The sequence below is a fragment of the Citrus sinensis genome, chromosome 9, assembly GCF_022201045.2.
Source record: "Citrus sinensis cultivar Valencia sweet orange chromosome 9, DVS_A1.0, whole genome shotgun sequence".
In the NCBI taxonomy this organism is placed as follows: Eukaryota; Viridiplantae; Streptophyta; class Magnoliopsida; order Sapindales; family Rutaceae; genus Citrus; species Citrus sinensis.
Window position 1 is genome coordinate 23,406,506 of NC_068564.1, and position 22,434 is coordinate 23,428,939.

The 22,434-nt window shown below is 35.5% G+C and overlaps 1 protein-coding gene and 1 pseudogene across 1 annotated transcript; both read left to right on the forward strand.

Moving 5' to 3' along the window:
* The first annotated feature begins 1,327 nt into the window (after window positions 1–1,327).
* Window positions 1,328–18,837, forward strand: LOC102623960 (ABC transporter G family member 9-like; annotated as a pseudogene).
* On the forward strand, window positions 18,118–20,526 carry LOC102612502 (MATH domain and coiled-coil domain-containing protein At1g31390-like). Its single transcript, XM_015527399.3, has 6 exons — window positions 18,118–18,279; window positions 18,374–18,488; window positions 19,210–19,378; window positions 19,510–19,783; window positions 19,854–20,017; window positions 20,215–20,526. The coding sequence occupies exons 3-6, from the start codon at window positions 19,309–19,311 to the stop codon at window positions 20,370–20,372; spliced, it is 666 nt and encodes a 221-aa protein (XP_015382885.1). The 5' UTR covers window positions 18,118–18,279; window positions 18,374–18,488; window positions 19,210–19,308; the 3' UTR covers window positions 20,373–20,526.
* Window positions 20,527–22,434: the final 1,908 nt, after the last annotated feature.

A 22,434-nucleotide genomic window follows, 5' to 3' on the forward strand; every position in this document is an offset into this window, starting at 1 on the left:
TAGGAAAAGACTATAATCTTTTAAGTGAATATCATAGTCTTTTTCTAAAAGTTGACCCAAACTAAGAATGTTGCTTTTCATATTGGGCACATAATAAACATTCGAAATTATTTAGTGACTACCATCTTTTGCACGAAAAAGAATGTTACCTCTATCCTTCACTAGTACTTTTGAATCATCTCTAAAAGCAACACTGTCATTCATAAATTCACTTAATTGTACGAACACCCTTTTGTTTCCACTCATATGATTGCTAGCACCTGTGTCAAGATATCATGTATTTTCTTGACCTCCACTTGTATCATTGCGTGCTAGTAAAAGTGTGTCATATTCACCATTTTTCTCTTTAGCATAGTTCACTCTTTCTTCAATTCTAGTGCTTGGAGCTCTGCATTCTGAAGCATAATGCCCAAACTTTTGACAATTATAGCACTATACTTGGGATTTTTCATACCTCGATCTTGGATTGCCTCTGCCTCGTCCTCTGGTTGAGCTTTCTCCTTTGGCATAATTGGAGTTGTTGTTGTTAAAATTCCAACCTCATCCATGACCACAACCTCTACCTCGTCCTCGACCTCTACCTCGGACATAGTGCCTTTTCTCATTGTCGGAGCTTTCTTCTCTTTTCTTTGGATTGACTTCCATCTTGAGAAGTTGTTCTTCGATTCCTTACTTCTTTTTTTATTTTTCTTCATAGGCTAGCAACCTTCCTTGAAGTTGCTCGATCGTCATATCCTCCAGATTTCTTGTTTCTTCAATTGTCACAACAATATAGTCAAAGTTCGAGTCTACTGATCGAAGTATCTTTTCAATGATCCTTACCTCTTTTAACTCACCATTTCTTTTTAATTCATTGGAAACAGTCACAACCCGAGTAAAGTAGTTAGAAATTAACTCCGATGCCTTCATGTGTAAGGACTCAAATTCTCCTCGTAATGTTTGGAGACGAACCTTTTTTACTTGCTCCGCTCCTTTGTAAAAGGTCTCTAGTTTCTCCCATGCTTCTTTTGAGGAGGTTGTACCAGCAATCTTTTCAAAAGCATCTTCATCTAATGATTGAAAGATGAGATACTTTGCTTTATTCTCTTTCTTCTTCAAGTCTTTTAAATTCTCCTTTTGCGCCGCAGTTAAAGTGGCTCCATTTTCTGGCACAATAAAGCCTTTCTCCACGACATCCCATACGTCATGTGCACCCAATAGAGCCTTCATTTTAATACTCCAATTGTCAAACTTACTTCCCTTTAATTGTGGAACTTGAAATGACATCATACCACCGTTTGCCATAACTCACAAATTAAGTGAGAATTTAGAGATTCTGAATGCACAGATGAATCCGGCACGTCAAAAAACTTTGGGAAGGACTCGAGCCAACTTTTGGGTCAACGGTCAACATCGGTCAACGGTCAACACCAGTCAACGGTCAACGTTCAACGTCGGCTTAGTAGTCTTGGTTCGGTCCGGCTTGGTCCGGCTCGAGTTGGCTCAGTTCTGCTTGATTCGGTTCAGCTCAGCTCGGCTTGGTTCGATTCGGCTCAGCTTGGTTCGGTTTGGTTCAGTTTGGTTCAATTCGGTGAGTCGACTTAGCTTCAGGATAGAAAACGTTCGGCGGTGAGTGTGGGCGTGTCCCGGATCGGATCGGGATGATTTTTGCGGTGTCACGTTCATCTCATCGAGATCTTCGATTTGATATGCTATATGGCTATATATAGCATCAAGCACTAGCTCTGCGTTGGAGAATTTACAAATAAAACACACAAAACACACTATTTTATTTCTTCAACAACACTCCTCACCAATTACAACTCTTATTTTTCACTCTCTATACCTTAGAGATTTTGTTACTTCATTTGATGCCTAAACCAAAGGGGAGAGGGGGTATTTATATATGAAACAAACTAATCACAACCATTCATTTATTCAACTAATACACAAATCCTCACCATCCATTAAAACCTACCACTCACCTATTTCACCAACCACATCTACCATGCCTACCACAAGAATTCAAATCTCACCAACCATACCTACTTATGATCCAACAGGGGGGGTGGTGCACGACGAATGGAAGAGGGACAATTGTGTTGACTATACATCAGCCTTCAAGTAGGTTGTTTCACGTGTTTCAGAAGGCTTTACTGTTATCTGAAGGCAATTCTTTATATTCTGGAAAAGCATCCACTGCTATGGATTATTTTGCAAACATTGGATTTTCCCCATCAATTATGATGAACCCTTCATATTTCTTTTAGATCTTGCAAATGGTAAGTGTTTTCAATTGATTTTGGGGTAGGAAAAACCAAACCAATCTAGAACAATAAATTTATATTTTTGGGGGAGATGGGGTACCTCACTGGTTTGTTGTTTGTGGTGCGGTGTATCTAAAATTCGGGGGAGGTGAGAAGGGGAGAGAGAGTGGTAACAATGGTGGAAGGTCAAAAACAAGAGAGGTGTCCTTCCAAATGAGCTTCACGCCTGCAAAACAGTGAAATAGAGGTTAGATGTGAAGCCGGGGTACCCCGGCGTTCACACTCCGACGCTCAAGTTAGCAAACTCAAGCTTTTATGGCAAAGAGAGCTAGCTAGCCCTCTGTAAATTAGGGTTTAAGGTTGAAGAAAACCTATTTTTTAGAGTGTGAGTGTTCATGGTGAGTGAGAGCATGATGGAGAATGAAACCTAGGCACCTTTATATATGGAGTACTTCAGCTGCCACGTGGCATACCCTTTTTGGCTAACGTCCTTTTACCTTTTTATGATTTTTGGGCCGTTATGTGCATGGTCGCGGCGTATCTCATCCTTTGGAAACGTGGCGCGCGCTGGAGAGTGGTCCAGGGTACCTCTACAGTAACTACCGGGTACCTCGAGTCACGTGTGGTACCTCAATTTATGTGGGGTACCCCTAATTGTGCGGGGTACCTCGTATCATGTGGGGTACCTCTATTTGTGTGGGTACCTTTAATTGTGCGGGGTACCTCTAATCAAGCATGGTACTTCTAATTACGCCGGGTACCTCTAATTGCGCAGGGTACCTCTAATCAAGCCGGGGACCTCTAATTACGCCGGGTACCTCTAATCATGCAGGTTACCTCTAATCAGGCCGGGTACCTCTAATCACGCCGGGTACCTCTAATTATGCGGGGTACCTCTAATCAGGCCGGGTACCTTAAATTAGGACAGGTATCTCTAATCATGCGAGGTACCTCTAATCATGTTGGGTATCTTGGATTGCACTGAAGTTATTCCATTCGTCGACACGTGGCGTTCTGCTATCTTTCTTATTTTTCCCCCAAACAGTAAGTTTAAATTATTGATATCAATTGGCAATTTCTTAATTTTATACGAAAAGATTGATGCTTTTAACTTTACAGTTTTCAATTTTTATCACTTACAGCTCCCTTGACAGTTAAAACAAAAATGATTGTTCTAGGTTGTTTGTAGTTAAAATGAGTTTAACAAAATATTGTAAAAATTATAAGGAGTAATTTGTAAAAAAATGAAAACTATATGAGAAAAATTATCAAGCTCCTTTTAATATTATTTTCAATGTTACTTTGCTTTCATGGAATTTTTTAGGTGTATCATTTAATGAAATTCTCGGTAACAAATTGAAGACTGAGCTTCAAGAAAATGACAATGACATCCATCAAGAGGAAACAAAAGACAAGCAATATTTGGAATGGTGAACAACTTGCTAGCAGCAATGCCAGATATAGTTCAGAAGAAGGCTCAAGGAAAGAGTATATGATTCATTTTGTGACCTTAAGGTTGTTCATGTCATCATTTCTGTATTTTTTGCCGGTCTATTGTGGTGGGAATTTGATGATTCTGGCCTACAAGATAATGTTGGGTCCATCTCATTTAGGTAGGCCAAGATTAAAGTTTTATAAATTTAGGTAGTTAATTAATTAAAGAAAACTTAAAGAGAGCGAATAAAATTTGCTATGAAATTTAGCTTTAAAAGGCAAGCAGCAGCCCTAGTTACAAAAATCGCAAAAAAAAAAAAAGGACGAGTGGAGAAGAAAAAGACGAGAAAGAAAGAGAGAGACAGTGGCGTTGAGATTATTTTAGGGCAAATATTTTTTAATCATTGATTGGACTATCAAAAGGCGAAATTAACTCTGATCTCTCCCAATTTTTTAGGGTAAGTTCTTGACATCGCCCTCTATAATCTTACTAGTCTTGATTTTCATTTTATCCTCTCGTTGGATATCATTTGAGATACTCACTTATTAGAGAGACATATATTAGATTGTTACTGTAAGCCAAAAATATTGAGATTTTTTATGTTATTAGCCTCTAGTGTTATCTAGAGAAGAATTTGTGCTGTAATCCCATTAATATAGTGGAAGATTATTACGGACTACAGTCCCGTGCTTTTTCCTGCTTTGAGTTTTCCACGTAAGAAAATATGTCTCTTGTGGTTGATTTTTACTTTGGATTTTAGTAGTTTATTTTTCTATTTATTTATTTGTGATACACATCTTATTTTAACCACACAAAGAGGGAAAGAATTTTGTTTTCGCTTAATTTGTAATTGCTTATGGTAGTCCCTTTCCTAACAGAGTGGTATCAGAGAGTTAGGTTTTGTATTTTTATTACTTGTATGGTTGAGATGGAGGAATTCTTGACATGCATGATTAAATTAAAGCCATGAAATTATGGTATTTGGAAGTCTAGGATGAAAGATTTGCTATACATGAAAGACTTATATGAACCCATTGAAGGCAAAGAACCTAGACCTTTTGATAGATGATAAGAAATGAACTCAATTAAACCAGAAGGCTGTGGGTACTATTAGATTATGGATTGATCAGAGTGTGTACCAACATATCGCGAAGGAATCCAGGGCTGATATTCTTTGGAGAAAATTAGAAATAATTTATGAGTAGCTGACAACACATAATTAAACCAATATGATGAAAAGGCTTATTAACTTGAAATACAAAGAGGAGCAATGTAACTGAACATACTAGTGAGTTTCAGGGTTTGGTTGATCAATTGACTATTATGAAAATTACTTTAGATGATGAGTTACAAGCATTGCTATTGCTTAGTTCTTTGCCTGACAGTTAGGAAACATTAGTGGTGTTATTGAATAATTCAGCGTTGATCATGAAATTAACCTTGGATATGGTTAAAGATAAGCTGTGGAATGAAGAATCTAGAAGAAAAAATGTTGAAACAGTTCCCTCTGAGTCAGATGCACCTGTTTTAGAAAAGCAAAAAAGACAGGGGAGAAGCCAAAGTATAAATTTCCGCCAGCAGAACAATGATAACGCCAAATGAGGAACATGAAGTGCTTTCATTGTTAGAAAATGGGTCACGTTAAAAGGGAGTGTAGATTGTGGAAAAGAGAACAGGTAAAAGAAAACGGTGATGCTCAGAAAAATGACAAAGAGAACACTGTAGCCATAGTTGATGGTGATATGGGTATTGTTTATAATGAGAGCTCAATAAATCTCACTTGCCATACCAGTGATTGGGTGATTGATTCGGATACTTCATTTTATGTTACTTCACATCGTATATTAATGGTGATTATAGCCATGTTCAAACAGGAAATGATGGGGCATCTAAGATTATAGGAATAAGAGATATTTGCTTAGAAACCAGCATTGGTTGTAAGTTATTACTTAAGATGTCAGATATGTATCAGATATTTGCTTTAATTTGATCTCTACAAACAGGCTTGATGATGATGGTTATAGTAACCAATTTGCTGAAGGAAAATAGAAGCTCACCAAAGGCTCTCTAGTGTTAACTAAAGGACATAAAGTAAACACTTTCTATGTAGTAGAAGCCAAGATCAAGAAAGAATATGTGAATGTGGCTATAAAAGATTATGACATTGAGACGTGGCACAAAAGACTTGGTCACATTGGTGAGAATGAGTTAGAAATTCTTGCCAGAAAATGATTTTTACCTAATTTCACTAGTATGTCCCTCAAGACTTGTGTTCATTACTTATTTAGAAAGACACACATAATAGCTTTTAAAATATTTTCTCCATTAAGAAAGTCACAAATCTTTAATTGATTCATACTGATGTTTACATGATACAAAGTAGATTAATAGGAGGTGCACTTTATTTTGTGACTTTTATTGATGACTGTTCTAGAAAAGTGTGGGCTTTTGCTTTTAAATCTAAAGACTAGGTGCTTGATACATTTAAGTTCTTCCATGCTTTATGTTGGGAGAGGGACATGAAGAAAATTAAAACGCGTCAGGGCAGATAATGGTGGTGAGTATAGAGGACCGTTTGAGCAATACATCATATGGAATATGACTTAAGAAAACTGTACCAAAAAAACCCAAAAAAATGGTATTGTAAAAAAGATGGATAGAATAATTGAAGAGAGGGTCAGGTGTAGGCTTTCTGATGTCAATCTTCCTAATTTTTTTTTTGGTAGAGTCTATACGTACTGCATTTGACCTGATTAACCTTTCTCTTTTAGCTCCATTAAATGACGATACACCTGAAAGAGTTTGGATCGGAAAAGATATTTCTTATAAACACTTGAGAGTGTTTGGTTGCAGAGCATAGGTTCACATTCCTAAGGATAAAAGATTGAAACTTGATGATAAAGCCAAGGAATGCATTTTTTTAAGCTATGGGCATGAAGAATTTGGCAACAAATTATAGGATCCAGTGGCAAGAAAACTGATCAGAAGTAGAAATGTCATGTTTCTTGAAGATCAGATAGTTAGTGACATAGAGAAGAGTGATGCGTCTCAGGCATCTCCAGAGATTCCTATTATTCAAACTTTTGTTTCTCCACCTGTAGTTCATAATGATTATGAAAGAGCTGGAGAGGATAATAATGATGGTACAGTAGAACCAGCACTATCAGTTGAGTCAGAATTAAAAAAATCCACTAGAGAACGGTGACCTTCAAATAGATATCCTCCATATGAATATACGATGCTTATAGATAGAAGGGAGCCAGAATGTTTTGAAGAAGCCATGTCTCACCAGCATAAAAATGAGTGGGTTAAACTCATGCAAAAGTAGATGAAATCCTTGAATGAGAACCACACTTATGACTTAGTGAAGTTTCCTAAGGAAAGAGGCACTGAAGAACAAATGGGTTTATAAGTTGAAGACTGAAAATAACTCACAATAGCGGTCCAAGGCTATATTAATTGTGAACGGCTTCGGTCAGAAGAAAGATGTTGATTTTGAAGAAATATTTTCTCTTGTGGTGAAGATGTCTCATATCCGAGTATTTATGGGATTAACAGCTAGCTTAAATTTGGAGATTGAACGGCTTGATGTAAAGACAACTTTCTTGCATTGTGACTTAGAAAAGGAAATATACATGGAACAATTTGAAGGGTTCAGTGTCAAAGGCAAAACAGAACTTATGGGCAAGTTGAAGAAAAATTTATATAGGCTGAAACAAGCACCAAGGCAGTGGTATAAGAAGTAGGGGTGGGCATCGGATCGGATTTGGATCAATCCGATCTGATCCGAACTTGTTCAAATCGGATTCAGATTGACCTCCAAATCCGATAGGATAAAAACTTTGCAATCCGATCGGATTTGATTCGGATCGGTTCGGATTCGGATCAATCCAATCAATCCGATCGGATTGCACTTTGCAATTAAAAAAATTAATTGAACTATAAATAAAAAAATAGAAGTTAAACGACAGCCCTAAACTAAATCCCTAAAATCCCAAATTAGAAAGGATGAAATAAGCCCTTGCAACCACATGAACCCAGCCAAAGAATCGAAGAAGCACTTGCAGGCTCTAGCTTCACGAACCCATCTAAAGAATTGGAGAAGCACTTGCAGGCTGCAACCTCATGAACCCAGCCAACGAATTGGAGAAGAACTTGTAGCCGCACGAACCCAGCCAAAGAATTGGAGAAGCACTTGCAGGCTGCAGCTTCACGAACCCAGCCAACGAATTGGAGAAGAACTTGCAGCCGCACGAACCCAGCCAAAGAATTGGAGAAGCTGCATAAACCCAGCTGATCTCTTTGAGTCTCAAGTAGTTGACGCCTTAGCTGCACATCGACGAAGTCAACCGCTGAGCCCGTGAGCTGTACGTTGCTACGCTTCCAGCTGAAGCCGCAACCACAAGTTGATGTCCCAAACCTAGCCGCTGCATCTATTTGATTATTGCAAGGGTTTCCAACAGAGTTGATCTATCAAAGCTTGTGAGTTGCATAGGAATAAGAATAGATACTTTGATTTTCAAAAAAATGCAGAGATCTGAGCCTTTTGTGCTTTCAATTTTTGTATTTCATTTCTCTATTTGTTGGCTTGCTGCTTTTTTTTCTTGTTTGCATGATTTCAATTTTGCCTTGCAACTTGAAAATGACTTGGATTCATTTGAGCAAATTCGAATCCAATTTCAATATGATATTACCGATGCAAGAATCTGAATTATCCATCTGATCCGAATCCGATCCGAATATAATATTCGGATCGAATTCAGATCGATTTTGAATTCGAATTATAATCAGATGATTTTTTCACCAATCCGAACAATCCGAGATCCGATCGAATTGATCCGAATCTTATTCAAATCCGAATTTGCCCACCTCTAATAAGAAGTTTAATTCTTTTATGGAGAAATCATGGTTTCAGCAAGATTATGTGTGATCATTGTGTTTTTGTGAAAATGTTTGGTGATAATGATTTTATCATTCTTTTGCTTTATTGGATGACATGTTAATTGTGGGCTAAAATGCTAGCAAGATTGACAATCTGAAGAGGGAGCTTAACAAGTCTTTTGCAATGAAGAACTTAGAACAGGCGAAACAAATTCTTGGCATGAAGATTTCCCGCGATAGAAAATCTGGGAAGTTATGGTTATCTCAAGAAGTATATGTTGAAAAAGTTCTTGAAAGATTTAACATAGGCAAGATAAAATTTATTTGTGCTCCACTTGCAGGTGATTTCAAGTTTAGTTCTGTGCATTGTCCTACAAGTGAAAAAAAAAAGCAAGAGATAAAAAGAGCTCTTTACGCTTTAGTAGTTGGTAGTTTGATATACGTTATGGTTTGTATAAAACCAGATATTGCTCATGTAGTTGGTGTAGTCAGCCGGTTTCTCTCTAACCTGGGCAAAGAAATCTGGACAACGATAAAAGGATTCTCAGATATCTCAGAGGCACTTCCAAAGCATGGTTATGTTTTGGTAGTGACGAACTTATGTTACAAGTGTACATATATGCAGATATGGCAGGGGACGTTGATTCTGAAAAATTCCTATAAGGATATTTGCTTACCTTTGCAGGGGGAGCAATCTTATGGCAGTCCAGACTTCAGCAGTGTGTTGCCTTACTACCACTGAAGCAGAGTATATTTCAATCACTAAAGGTTGCCAAAACAAAAAACCTTTTGGATGAAGAATTTTCTACAAGAGTTAGGTGTAAAGCAAGATAGCTATGTTGTGCAATGCGACAATCAGAGTGTCATTCACTTGGCAAAAAATTCGACATACCATTTAAAATCCAAACATATTGATATGAGGTATTATTGGATACGAGAAGTGCTTGAGAAGAAACAATTGCTGCTTAAGAACACACAACAAAGAATGAATCAGATATGATGACAAAGTCATTACCCAAAAAGAAGTTGAAAAGCTATATGTAGAAAGCAAGCTTAATAGTGCCCCCCATATAATCTCGAGGGGGAGTTTTTGTGGGTCTATCTTATTTGGGTGGCCTAAGCCCAAAGTTTTATAAGTTTAGATAGTTAAATAATTGAAGAAAACTTGAAGGAGGTGAATGAAATTTGCCATGAAATTTGACTTTAAAAGGCAAGTGGCAGCGCTAGTTACAGAAATTGCAAAAAAAAAAAAAAAACCAGTGGAGAAGAAAAAGACGAGAGAGACAGTAGCGTTGAGATTATTTTGGGTAAAGATTTTCAATCTTTGATTGAACGATCGGAAGGCAAAATTAACTCTGATTTCTCCCAAATATTGAAGGTAAGTTCTTGGTATCGCTCTTTACAATCCTACTGGTCTTGATTTTTATTTTAACCTCTCGTTGGCTATTATTTGAGATTCCCACTTATTAGAGAGATATATATTAGACTGTTGCTGTAAGCTCAAAATATTGAGATTCTTGATGTTATTAGCCTCTATTATTATGTAGAAAAGAATTTACGCTATAATCTCATTAATATAGTGGAAATTATATCATATTACGGTCCCGTGGTCTTTCTCGCTTTGAGTTTTCCACGTAAAAAAATATGTCTCTTGTGGTTGATTTATTACTTTGGATTTTGGTAATTTATTTTTCTAGCTATTTATTTGTGGTACATATCTTATTTTAATTATACATAGAGGAAAAGAGTTTTGTTTTCGCTTAGTTTGCAACTACTTGTGGTAGTTCTTTCCTAACAAATAAGGTGATTACTAGAATTTAATTTCTTTGTTACAAATATATTTTTTTAAAATTGCATCCGAAACATTGAAAACTACATATGTGTATTATACGGTCACTTTCAATCATATTAATTCGGATCCATTGTGACACTCTCAACGCCTTAATTAATTGTGTTCTTTCAATACAAATTGATCAATTATCACTGAATTATCACTAAGTTGATGAGCCTTCGCCCATCAATTTAAGTCTTGACATTATCAATGTTTCTCAATCGATGTTTATAAAGTTTGTCTTCCAAGCAATGTGGCATGCACTGATAAATAATTATATGACACTATGAGTAAAATAATTGATAATAAAAAATTGGAGATGGAATTTATTGACTATTATTATATTAACACCCCGAAACTTTGTTTGGCCAAACTTACAGATTGGACTTCTCTTCTACTATTCCCAGTTATGGGGCTTCTTCCCGCTATCCCAAGCTGTTTATGCCTTCCCTCAGGACTGTCTGATGCTTGAAAAGGATCGATCTTCAAGAATGTACAAATTGTCTTTATACTTCACATCGAGAATCATTGGTGATCTCCCAATGGAGCTTGCCCTTCCCACCATTTTTGTCACAGTAACATATTAGATGGCAGGGCTAAAACCCTCAGCTGTACATTTCTTAACAAACATCATTTTCCCTTCTACATAGTGTACTTGTATCGCAAGGCTTGCACCTTGTGTTGTGCGTGGATGCGGAATCAAGCGCACCAAATAATTATTGAAAAATAAAGGACACAAAATTTACGTGGTTCAGTAATTAAACCTACATCCACGGAGGCAAGAAAGAATAATTGTTTATTTAACAATTAATAGAGTACAAATATTTGAGTAACGAATCTTACTTCCCAGAAACCCAAATATACCCATTACTTTCACACTCTGCAGGAAAGATAAATTCCCTAGATACACTTCTCTCACTTATCTCAAAAGCTTAGAAACTTATAAGCTTAAAAATTTTGGGATCATTTACAAATGAAGAATGCGTTTCTATTTAAAGCAAAAAACATTGCACTATTGCACCATCCACTTCGCAATTTGTCAATTCTCCTATCTGTCAATTTGACAAATTTTGTTAACCTTTTTCATTTTTCTTCATTTGGTGCAGGATTGTCAAAAGTCATATATTCTACAGCTTGCAATTTGATGCTGACTTTGAAAAACAAAGGCAATGCATGTGGCTCACTTTTCTTTTCCAACTAATTTGAAAAAACTCACCAAAAAATCTTTGACTTTTCAACAATTCTCCACCTCGGCGGAGATTTGTCCAAATCGGAGCCGACTACCAACCAATCATCATCCCTAAAGTGGCTGCATCTCTGTGACTGCTACCTACCCAAAATTTGGGATCAAGCCAATTGTAGTTCAAAATTCCTGAAAGACATAACTTAACATAATCGAAGGATTTGAATTAGTTTCAAGCAATGTTGAAACTTAACTCCAGAAATTACCTCCGTCATCATATCTGATGGATTATCTTTGGTATCGATCTTTCTCAACAACACAACATCGCTCTCGATAATCTCTTTCACATAATGATATTTCACATCTATATGCTTCGTCCAAGCGTGATATGTTTGATTCTTCGCAAGGAATATCACACTTTGATTATCACAAAAGACCGTAATGTTCTCCTGGATTACTCCCAAATCACCTAACAAGCCTTTCAACTAGATAGCTTCTTTTACAGCTTCAGTTGCTGCCATATACTCTGCTTCTATAGTGGACAAAGCAATTGTCGATTGTAGAATCGACCTCCAGCTAACCGAACCTCCACCCAATGTGAATACGAAGCCCGTTGTTGATCTTCGCTTGTCAAGGTCTCCAGCGAAATCAGAATCACAATACCCAACACATTGTTGACCACAATCCTCTTGAACAATAACCCAACATCAACTGTCCCATACAGATATCGGAGAATCCACTTTACTGCAAAGCCATTGATTTTTACCCGGATTATGCATGTATCTACTAACCATACTTATTGCTTGAGATATATCGGGCATTGTGCATACCATAGCATACATAAGACTACCCACAACACTAGCATATGGAACACGAGCCATGTAATCGCACTCTTTTTGAGATCTAGGGTATGAAAAAGAGATTAATTTGAAATGAAGAGCTAGAGGCGTACATATCGGTTTAGTTTTGTCATCCATACCGAATCTTTCTAGCACTTTATTCAAATAAGACTTTTGAGTCAACCATACGCTCCCAAGTATTCTCTGTGCATCACCCAAGTCTTTCATCTCGAACTCAGAAGGCAGCTGCTTCTTTAATCTTTTGATCTCATCTCTATTCTTCGAAACTATAAGCATATTATTGACATAGAGTAACAAATAGATGAAAGCTCAATCTAGTAGTCTTCTAAAGTAAACACAATGATCGTGTTCACTTCTGGTGAATTTCTGCCCTTATATAAATTGATCAAATCTTTTGTATCACTACCTTGGCCATTGCTTCAGTCCGTACAAATATTTAATCAACCTACACACATGATTCTCCTTTCCAGCAACTTTGAAACCACAAGGCTGAGTCATATAGATTTCCTCCTCCAAATCTCCATGTAAGAATGTCGTCTTAACATCCAATTGAGCCAACTCTAACTCATATTCTGCAACTAAAACAAGTAGGATACGAATGGAAGTATGTTTTATAACTGGAGAGAAAACTTCATTGTAATCAATACCTTCCTTTTGAGCAAAACCTTTTGCCACGAGTCTTGCCTTGTATTGAGGAGTTGATTGATTCGGAGATCCTTATTTCTTGGTGTAGACCCATTTATTACCAATAGCCCTTTTTCCTTTTAGTAACTTTACAAGTTTCCAAGTCTGGTTTTGATGGAAAGATTTCATCTTTTCTTCCATGGCTAACTTCCATTGATCACTTTCACTACTGCATAATGCTTCACCGAAAGTGTTGGGGATGTCATCATCAATAACTGGAAGTGCATAAGCTACCACCATGTCTTTAGTAAGCCATCCGGGTTTCTTTATCTTCTTTCTTGGCCTTCTTGTGGCTATAAAATCATCATTATATACATCATCAATTGTTTCTTCATTTTGTGGGACATCAGCAGAAACAACCTATTCTTCAACTCTATGTGTCACCTCCATAGTTGAACCATTCTCTGATGTAGAACTAACTGGTACATATGGAGTTGCATCAAACTCCACCTGCTGAGAACTTGAATCTTTCATCATTGAAGCTTCATCAAATATGACATCTCTACTACACACAAACTTTTTGTCTTCGAGATCCCAAAGCTTGAAGCCTTTTACTCCACCTTTGAGTCCCACGAAGATAGCTTTGACATGATAATAAGCTGGACACTCGAATATACGAAGGGAATCATAGTCTTGTGCATGCTTTCTAGACCATATTTCCATAGGAGTTTTACCTCCAATTGTAGGAGAAGGCAACTGGTTTACCAAGTGACTTGCGTAGCTCATAATTTCAGCCCAAAACTTTTTAGCTAAACTAGCATTAGATAACATATATCGTACCTTCTCCAGCAAAGTACGATTCATACGCTCAGCCACACCGTTCTGTTGCGGAGTATCTTTCACTATGAAATGTCTTTTAATACCCTCGTTCTGGTATACTTGCAAGAATAGATCAGAAGTATATTCACGTTCATTATCAGATCGTAATACTTTGATCTTTCTACCAGTTTGAGTCTCCACTAATTTCTTCCATTTCACGAAAATCTCTAGAACCTCATCCTTTGCTCGCATGGTGCACACTCACACACGTTTAGAGAAATCATCAACAAATGTAACAAAATAATGGCTTCCACTAATTGATGCAGTCTTGGTTGGTCCTCATACATCACTGTGAACATATTCAAGGATCTCACAAGTATCGTGATTAGTTGTACCAAACTTAACCCTTGGTTTTTTGCCTACTACACAATGCTTACAGAAATTTAATTTACAGGTTTTTGTACCTTATAAGAGTCCATGCCTCATCAGAGTTTGCAAAGACCTCTCTAGCATGTCTTAATCGTACATGCCATAACTTGGTGGTGTCACTGTATGCCTTAGCACCCTTTGCTTCATCATTTGTACCTCCCTTCAAATAATACATATTGTGACGACGAACCCCTTGTAGAATTACCATAGCCCCATGTGTAAACTTTATTGTGCCATCTTCAATGGTAACCTTGTAGCCTTTAGCTTCCAAAGCACCCACAGAAATTAGACTTTTCTTTAAAATTGGAACAAATCTAACCTCTTTGAGTTCTCTGATCATTCCATCAAATATTTTGAGCCGAATTGTTCATATCTCCATTGTACGACAAGGTTGATCATTCCCCAACACAACTGCACCGGATTCCAGATCACGAAAATCCGTAAACCATTCCTTAATAGGACACAAATGATCGGTTGCTCCAGTATCAAGTATCCATTCGCTCGAGCTAGCCACGTATGCTGCAGGAGTAATACTTAGCGAATAATCAGAGTCCTCATCTTTCCGTGCCATGTTTGCTGCTGCTGGTTTCTTCATATCTCTCTTTTGAGCCTTTGGACAATCTTTCCTCTAATGGCCATTTTCATGACAAAAGGCACACTCGTCTCGAACTATATTTCTACTTCTCGATTTGGATCGAGAATTCTTTCCACCATGCTTTTTCTTTTTCTCCATCGCCCAATCTCTGCTCACCAAAGCTTTAGACGATGCTCGTTCAGAATTTTTATCATTATTCCGAATCTCCAAGTTAGTCAATGTTGTGCAAACATCTTTAAAGATGATCACACTCTTCCCATATATCAAGGTAGTCACAAAATGGCTATATTCCTCTGGTAATAAATATAACAGAATCATAGCCTTGACTTCTCCTCCAATGTACAAAGTCACCGCACACTCCTCATCTTTCACCAAGTATTTCACCTCATTGGTCAAACAAGATCTTATCTTACCACAGGCTTTCTCGTTCATACGATCTTAAATTTCTTCATCATACAAGTGTCTTTTATTTTTCAGAACAATATCGAGATCGATTTGAACAAGAGCATCCATAACTTCGCGCCTCCACATGCCGAAGTTGATTTTTCCATCAAACTTTTCAACATCGATCTTCTGGCCTATTACAACAGGTGTTGAGTAGCGATTTGACAAATCTCACCTCCAACCTGAAGTGTCTCATAAAATAGTCTCGGTAAATCTCTTCCAAATTCTGGAAGTTTCACTTTTTACCATTTTCTCAACGAACTATTTCCACTTGAAAAACAGCCTCCATGATGTTAATTTCGCGTGAATAAATGCACCAGAAAAGTTTTCAGGAGACTGGACGGGAACTCGGTTCCAATTAAAAACCAGAATCCTTAGACTTTTATTGCCTTGTTGACAGAACTTTCCTAGACATACAGAAATACACATTACTTACAATAGACTGTCTCCCAAGTACAAATGTCCGTCCCCCACCGTATTCGTGAACAATACCGTATACAGGAATAGTACCGTATACGTGAACAATACCGTATCCCCCCAAGTACGAACCGTTGACTCTGATACCATTTGTTTTGCTTGGAATGCGGAATCGAGCGCACCAAATAATTACTGAAAAATAAAGGACACAAAATTTACGTGGTTCGGTAATTAAACCTACATCCACAGAGGCAAGAAAGAATAATTGTTTATTTAACAATTAATAAAGTATAAATATTTGAGCAATGAATCTCACTTCCCAGAAACCCAAATATACCCAGTACTCTCACACTCTGCAGGAAAGATAAATTCCCCAGACACACTTCTCTCAAAAGCTTAGAAACTTATAAGCTTATAAGCTTAACAATTTTGGAATCATTTACAAATGAAGAATGTATCTTTATTTATAGCAAAAGACGTTGCACTATTGCACCATCCGCTTTGCAATTTGTCAATTCTCCTATCTGTCAATTTGACAAATTTTGCTAACCTTTTTCATTTTTCTTCATTTGGTGCAGGATTGCCAAAAGTCATATATTCTACAGCTTGCAATTTGGTGCCGACTTTGAAAAACAAAGGCAATGCATGTGGCTCACTTTTCTTTTTCAACCAATTTGAAAAAACTCACCAAAAATCTTTTACTTTTCAACACCTTGGAGTAGTGGAAATGGATGCAAAATCAGCCAATAAACTTGGATCGACCATCGTGTTATTATTATATTTTTTTATGTCAGGAGCATGCTTCGTTCAAAATGTGCCTTCTTTCATTACATGGATCAAATACATGTCAATTGTCATCACACTTACAAAATGTTGTTGGGGTCTCGGTAGAAGCCAAGTGATACATACCCTTGTGATTCCTCCAATTGATATTGCTTGGTTGGTGAGTATCCGTCGATAAAGAAAGTGGGGCTTGAGGGCCAAGTGTTTTCGGTAATTGCTATGGTTGCAATGCTAGTTGGTTATCGGCTCATAGCCTACACTGCCCTCATGAGGATTTGGTGTTGCAAGAAAATAGGTAGAGGGGCTTATATGTTTTCATTTATATATATATATATATATATATATATATATATATATATATATATATATATATTGTTTGATAGCTATTTGTGCAACTATGAAATTATTACAAGACGTAAGACTTCAATTATATGGACAATTTTTGTACATAATTTTAATGCCAAACATAGGTGAAGCATCACATAGATATCTTATCGTTGTTTTCGTTTAATTTGACTTGCGAGAATAGAATAAATAATATGCTTATTAAGGCCCTATTTAGTATTGAAGTACTGAACGCAACTTTTAAACTATAACTGCCATTAAAAAAATATTGTAATTATAAAATAAAATATGATAGTTTGTAATAAATATGAATTTTAAATGATAAATAAAAAAATTATAATTTATCTAATTTAGGTGATTTAGGTCTCGACTCGATCTGAGCCATCCTCACTTAAAAAGAAAAGTTTTGGGATGCTCCTATAGCAATATTCTTTTTCCATTCACTTGCTTACCTGAAACTTTATCACCTTAGGGCAACTCTTAGTTCTACCTTTACACTTTTTAGTTCTACTTTAAATTGCTCCATTGCTTTCTTTACATCTTCGCCAACATTAATATGTGTAAAAAAAAAAAAATACATACTATAAAAAAAAAACTATGAAAAAGTTTCACTACATGACAAAATTTCTTTCATTTTTGTGCCTTTTGCATATTTTCAATATATGTAACATTATTCCATCTTCACAGGACATTTTGTTCAATCTCTTCTTTGGAAAACTGTCGACTTCCCATCTGTCCAACCATTTCTCCAACCAGTGTGTAATAAAATTGACCTAATATTTGCCAAGATGCTCTCACAATCCTATATTTAGTTGCATTTATTGTACTCCTTGATCAGATAAATCGTAAATTTATTATGATAGATTTCATCATAGCATGTTTAACATACAATTTCATAATTGAAAGTAAGAAAAATGTTGAGAGTGATTGGATGTTGTAAAGACAGAAACAGACCTTTATCTCTTTTATCTGATCAGCGCTCAACTTTGCGTCACTCTCGAAGAGACAAATATAGTAGCCCAGTAACACACCTCTATTAGGAATTTTAGTATTAAAGATAATATCACTAATTAATGCATGTAATTAAATTTAATATAATTATTATTTATATAATATTTTTAAAAATATATAATAATAATAATATCATTTATTTATCGTATGACAGACATGATACTTTTTAATGTATTGTAGAATTCTCCTCCATTATTTAGCCTTTTTCCTGCTTTTCTTTTACGAGTGGAGAACGCTAAATGACTAGCTTTCCTCACAAAAGTTATAAAACAACAAAACCATTAAAGTGGCTTTGGAACTGGTACATTCAATAGCACTACAGAGAAAATTCTTCTGCTGTTTAACATGAGCACCGAGGGAGGCGCCGTCTTAGCAGGTAACCCATTGCTCTATCTAGCAACTGCATGCACTCCATTTTATGAATTGAAAAATATATTTTATAGCATCTGCCATTTTATGTATTCCTTCAGGAAGGAATGCAGCACCAAGTCATTACCTGTTCAAAATTGAATCCTTTTCTTTACTGTCTAAAGCTTCAGTAGAGCAATTAATCTTGGACAATTTTGAAGCAGGAGGCTACAAATGGTATGCTTTCTTCGTTTTTCTTCTTGTTACATACAGCCACTTAATTAAGTGCCTTTACATATTGCACTCTGGATTCTATCAACTGTTCTCAAATAATCCCTGTTATCAAGATTAATTATTATTATTATTATTATTTTAATATGGTTTAATACTAATACTTTATGATGATGATAGTTTTGAGAAGATCTTTATGGTGCATTCCTGAAGATGGATGGTTAAATTTAAGATTGATGTAGTGGGAATTTGAGATCCAAAAGGGGAAGTTATGGCAATGGCTGGAAAATGCATTGAGTTAATTGAAGGAGTGGAAATGGCAGAAGCTGAGGCCATGAAGTTTGGAATTCAATAGCAATTGATGTTGGCTCTACATCTTTAATGAATCAGATTCACTTACATTGGTTAATTTAGATGAATTTTGAAGTGAGATTTTTTCACAGGACTGCCAATATTGCTGTCCATAATACTGCTAGATTACCTACAAATTTCCAAACTCTGTAATATGGTTGGATGATTTTTCAGATGATTTGTTCTATGCTTTTTAGCATCTAAAGAAATATTCTGCTTTCCGAAAAAGGAAAATGATAATAATTCATATTTTTTTCTGGGGGCTAATTAACTGACTAGTAGTTAAATTGCTAATTTGAACTCTTTCCACTTTTTTTTATTCAATAAATCTGTTGAATTTACCCAGAAGAGAAATAACGCTACATTTGATCTGCAGGAAATTGTCTATCCACCTGACTGGAAGCAAGAGCGTGAATGTGACAGATCATATATCTATTTACTTGGAATTGGCTGAGACTAGTTCTCTTCCCACTGGATGGGAAGTCAATGCGATAACAATTTCTTTATATTCAATGAAGTTCAAGACAAATATTTTGGTCTCCAAGGTACGAAACTCAACAATAAGTAACTGTAGCTGTCCATGTGTGCTTATATCCAGAAGTTAAATTACACTAAATTTAGAATCACATATACCTTGATGCTACATTAATTATTATAGTTTTTTTTTTTTATGCAGATGTGATAGTAAAACATTTTCATGCAATGAAGTCCAAATATGGTGTTGCTAAATTCATCGACCTGAAAACATTTTCTGACCCTCTAAATGGATACCTTGTCAATGATGCATGTGTCTTTGGTGCTGAGGTTTTTGTTGTCAAAAATACTTTCAAAGGAGAGTGCTTGTCAATGATGCATGACCCTCCCACTTACTACCATACCTTGAAAGTTAGTAACTTTTCAAGTTTACTTGATGAATTCTATGAGTCTGAATCATTTGGATGCTACAAATGGTACGTTAATTACTCAATGGATGTTTACTTCTTATTCTACAAATTATGACATTTGATGAACGCAATGCAGGAAAATTTTGCTCTATCCTAATGGAAATGGAGAAGCGAATGGCAACTGTATTTCGCTATTTCTTGATGTTTCTCGGTCAAGTATTCCTCCAAACATAAAATTGCTTACGAAATACTTTCTGTGTGTTGAAAACCAAATGAATGGGAAGAACAGCGAAGTAGAGGGTATGAGCTCTACTCAATGTAATACCTTCAGCATGTTAGTGTTGCCAATATGTGTGGCATGCGTGTTTGAAGAATTATTAAAAAACTTGAATTTATAACTGTATAAAAGTGGAATTGCCTTATAATATTTTGCAGGGAATTCACTAATCAGTTGCATTTTGTTTTCTACCTTGAACATTTTTTAAACTTTTTTCCAGGTGAATGGCTTTATACACTCACGAACCATGCAATTGGTGGTCGACAGTTCATGACATTGGCTAAACTGAAGTACCCAACAGAAGGTTACTTGGTGGATGACAGTTGCATCATTAAAGCTGAAGTTACATTGCATGGACTGGTTTTAGCCGAGACATAATCTGTTGTTAAATGACTCAAGAGCTTTTAGTAGTAATTCTACTGTGAGTGTTAGGTTTTGATCAATGCTAATGGATGGTACTGGATGGTTCTATGGTAGAACTGTCACAAGTAAAGGGAGTTATTTGGATTTACAAGTAAAATAGATTTCTCCACTCAATAGACTAGTCTTTTAGGTTAGATACTTAAAAATCCTAAGCCCAGATCCCTAATAATAATGTTTCTGGTGGCATATACTAGGAAGATCAAGGTTTTACAAATGATGTTTGCATTACTGCTCTTGCATAAGTTGCATTGATTTTAAATTTTTCTTAAATTTTATATTCAAAATGATACATTGGAAAGGTGGATTTAGCATCATACAACTGAAGGAAAAATTATCAAAATTCCCTATTATCTTAGTAAATTAATCATTTATATTTAAAAACTCATCGAAATTCTCCTAACGTTATTAAAATAAGATTCTATTATCTTTCAACTGTGTTTACCTATAAAATGGCAAAGCACACAACAATCAATTATAATTGAGGGTCCAAATAGTGAAAGAAACAAAAATTAAAACTTAACAAATCATTTTTTAACAGCAAGAGTTTTGATGACTTTTTTGAAAAAAAAAAAAAAAGATAAGGGAATTGAGTAAAGTACAAATTAATTTTTTTAATTTCCTACTTCTCCCAAGACTTAACTCGCATAGCCAACTAAATAAAGTTACTTGAACTCGGACAGTCAATTAAATAAAACTACTTGAAAACCAATCAATCAAACAGCCTCAGGCCTTGTAATTCGGATTGTTTTATTTAAAAAAATGATTTGATTAATTTTGACAAACAAAATTGGGGTTTGGATAATTTTCTCCAGGTTCATGGCTTCTGTACTTATTACGTAAACTAGCCTGCAATAATTCCAATAACTTTCAACATCACACTTGTTACAGATAAACTAAAGATCATAAAATGAAAATTATAACAAAAAATTAGGGTGATATATTTCTTTTCTATCCGGTATAGCAATTGTTATTTGTTAATATAAAGTTGTTGATGCCTGAAATTTGACTTAAACCTAATGGCTAGCCAATGGTCTATGCAGCCCAAAGGTGCGGTTTTATTAAATGGACTCAGGTATATCAATGTGCCATGGTTAAGCCCAACATAATATTGAATAGAGTTGAGCTTCTACCACCCTTAAATTTCTTATGAAACCCATCTTTTCAGTGATAGTTCATTTAATACCAAAAATACCCTTGTGCTTAAGCCCCATATACTGTTCCTTTTTTTTTTTTTTTTCAAGTTTTCTCACTCCTAAAATAAAACGAAATTTCTATTGCAGTCTTGTTTACCTATCCTCCATGCAAACAAACTCCCTGGTAATAAATCTTGTAATGCTAATCATTGATTTAAAATAAGGATATTTAAATTTTAGTTTAAAAGTAGATTTTGTTTATCTATATTTAAATTTTCTATCATCATAATATGTATTTCTATTTCTTCTTCATTTTCTTCTAATTCAGGGTTACTTCTTTTTCTATTATTACTAAATTTTTATGTAACTTGATTATGTCTATTAATGTATGTGTAACTAGTCTCTAACATATTATCTTGTTAATCTAGTAATGTCCATTCTAGTCCATTTAATTCATTTGTGTTTAATTTCTTAGGTACTATCATATCTACATATTGACTTTTAAACTGATTCAATATATTTTTTGCTTTCAAATCTGAATTTTTTTATCATATTTATTATATAATTTTCATAGATTTTTTTTTTAATTCCAAGGTTCTTATATTCTGCATTCATTTTATATTCTTTAGTTTATACACTTATCTTAATATGTTTATAAAAATCATTTATATGTGTCCATATTAGGTGTATAACGTACTACTACTACTATATTTTTTAAATATATCTCTAGACCAGCTATTTGTGCTTGTTCATGGTCGTAAAATCTACTATTATATAAATATACAAATGGTTTGGTGTCTAATCCTTCTCTTCCTCAACTAAGGATTCATGTAACTATTATTCCTATGTGTATTTCTGTATAATTTTGTTTTCTAAGATAATCT

Bases quoted from the DNA above. Each gene is read 5' to 3' on its own strand.
- LOC102612502 (XM_015527399.3), top strand. From the start codon at position 19,309: ATGGGAAGTCAATGCGATAACAATTTCTTTATATTCAATGAAGTTCAA. The intron at 19,379-19,509 runs GTACGAAACTCA...TTTTTTATGCAG, and splicing joins CAAATATTTTGGTCTCCAAG to ATGTGATAGTAAAACATTTT. The intron at 19,784-19,853 runs GTACGTTAATTA...AACGCAATGCAG, and splicing joins TCATTTGGATGCTACAAATG to GAAAATTTTGCTCTATCCTA.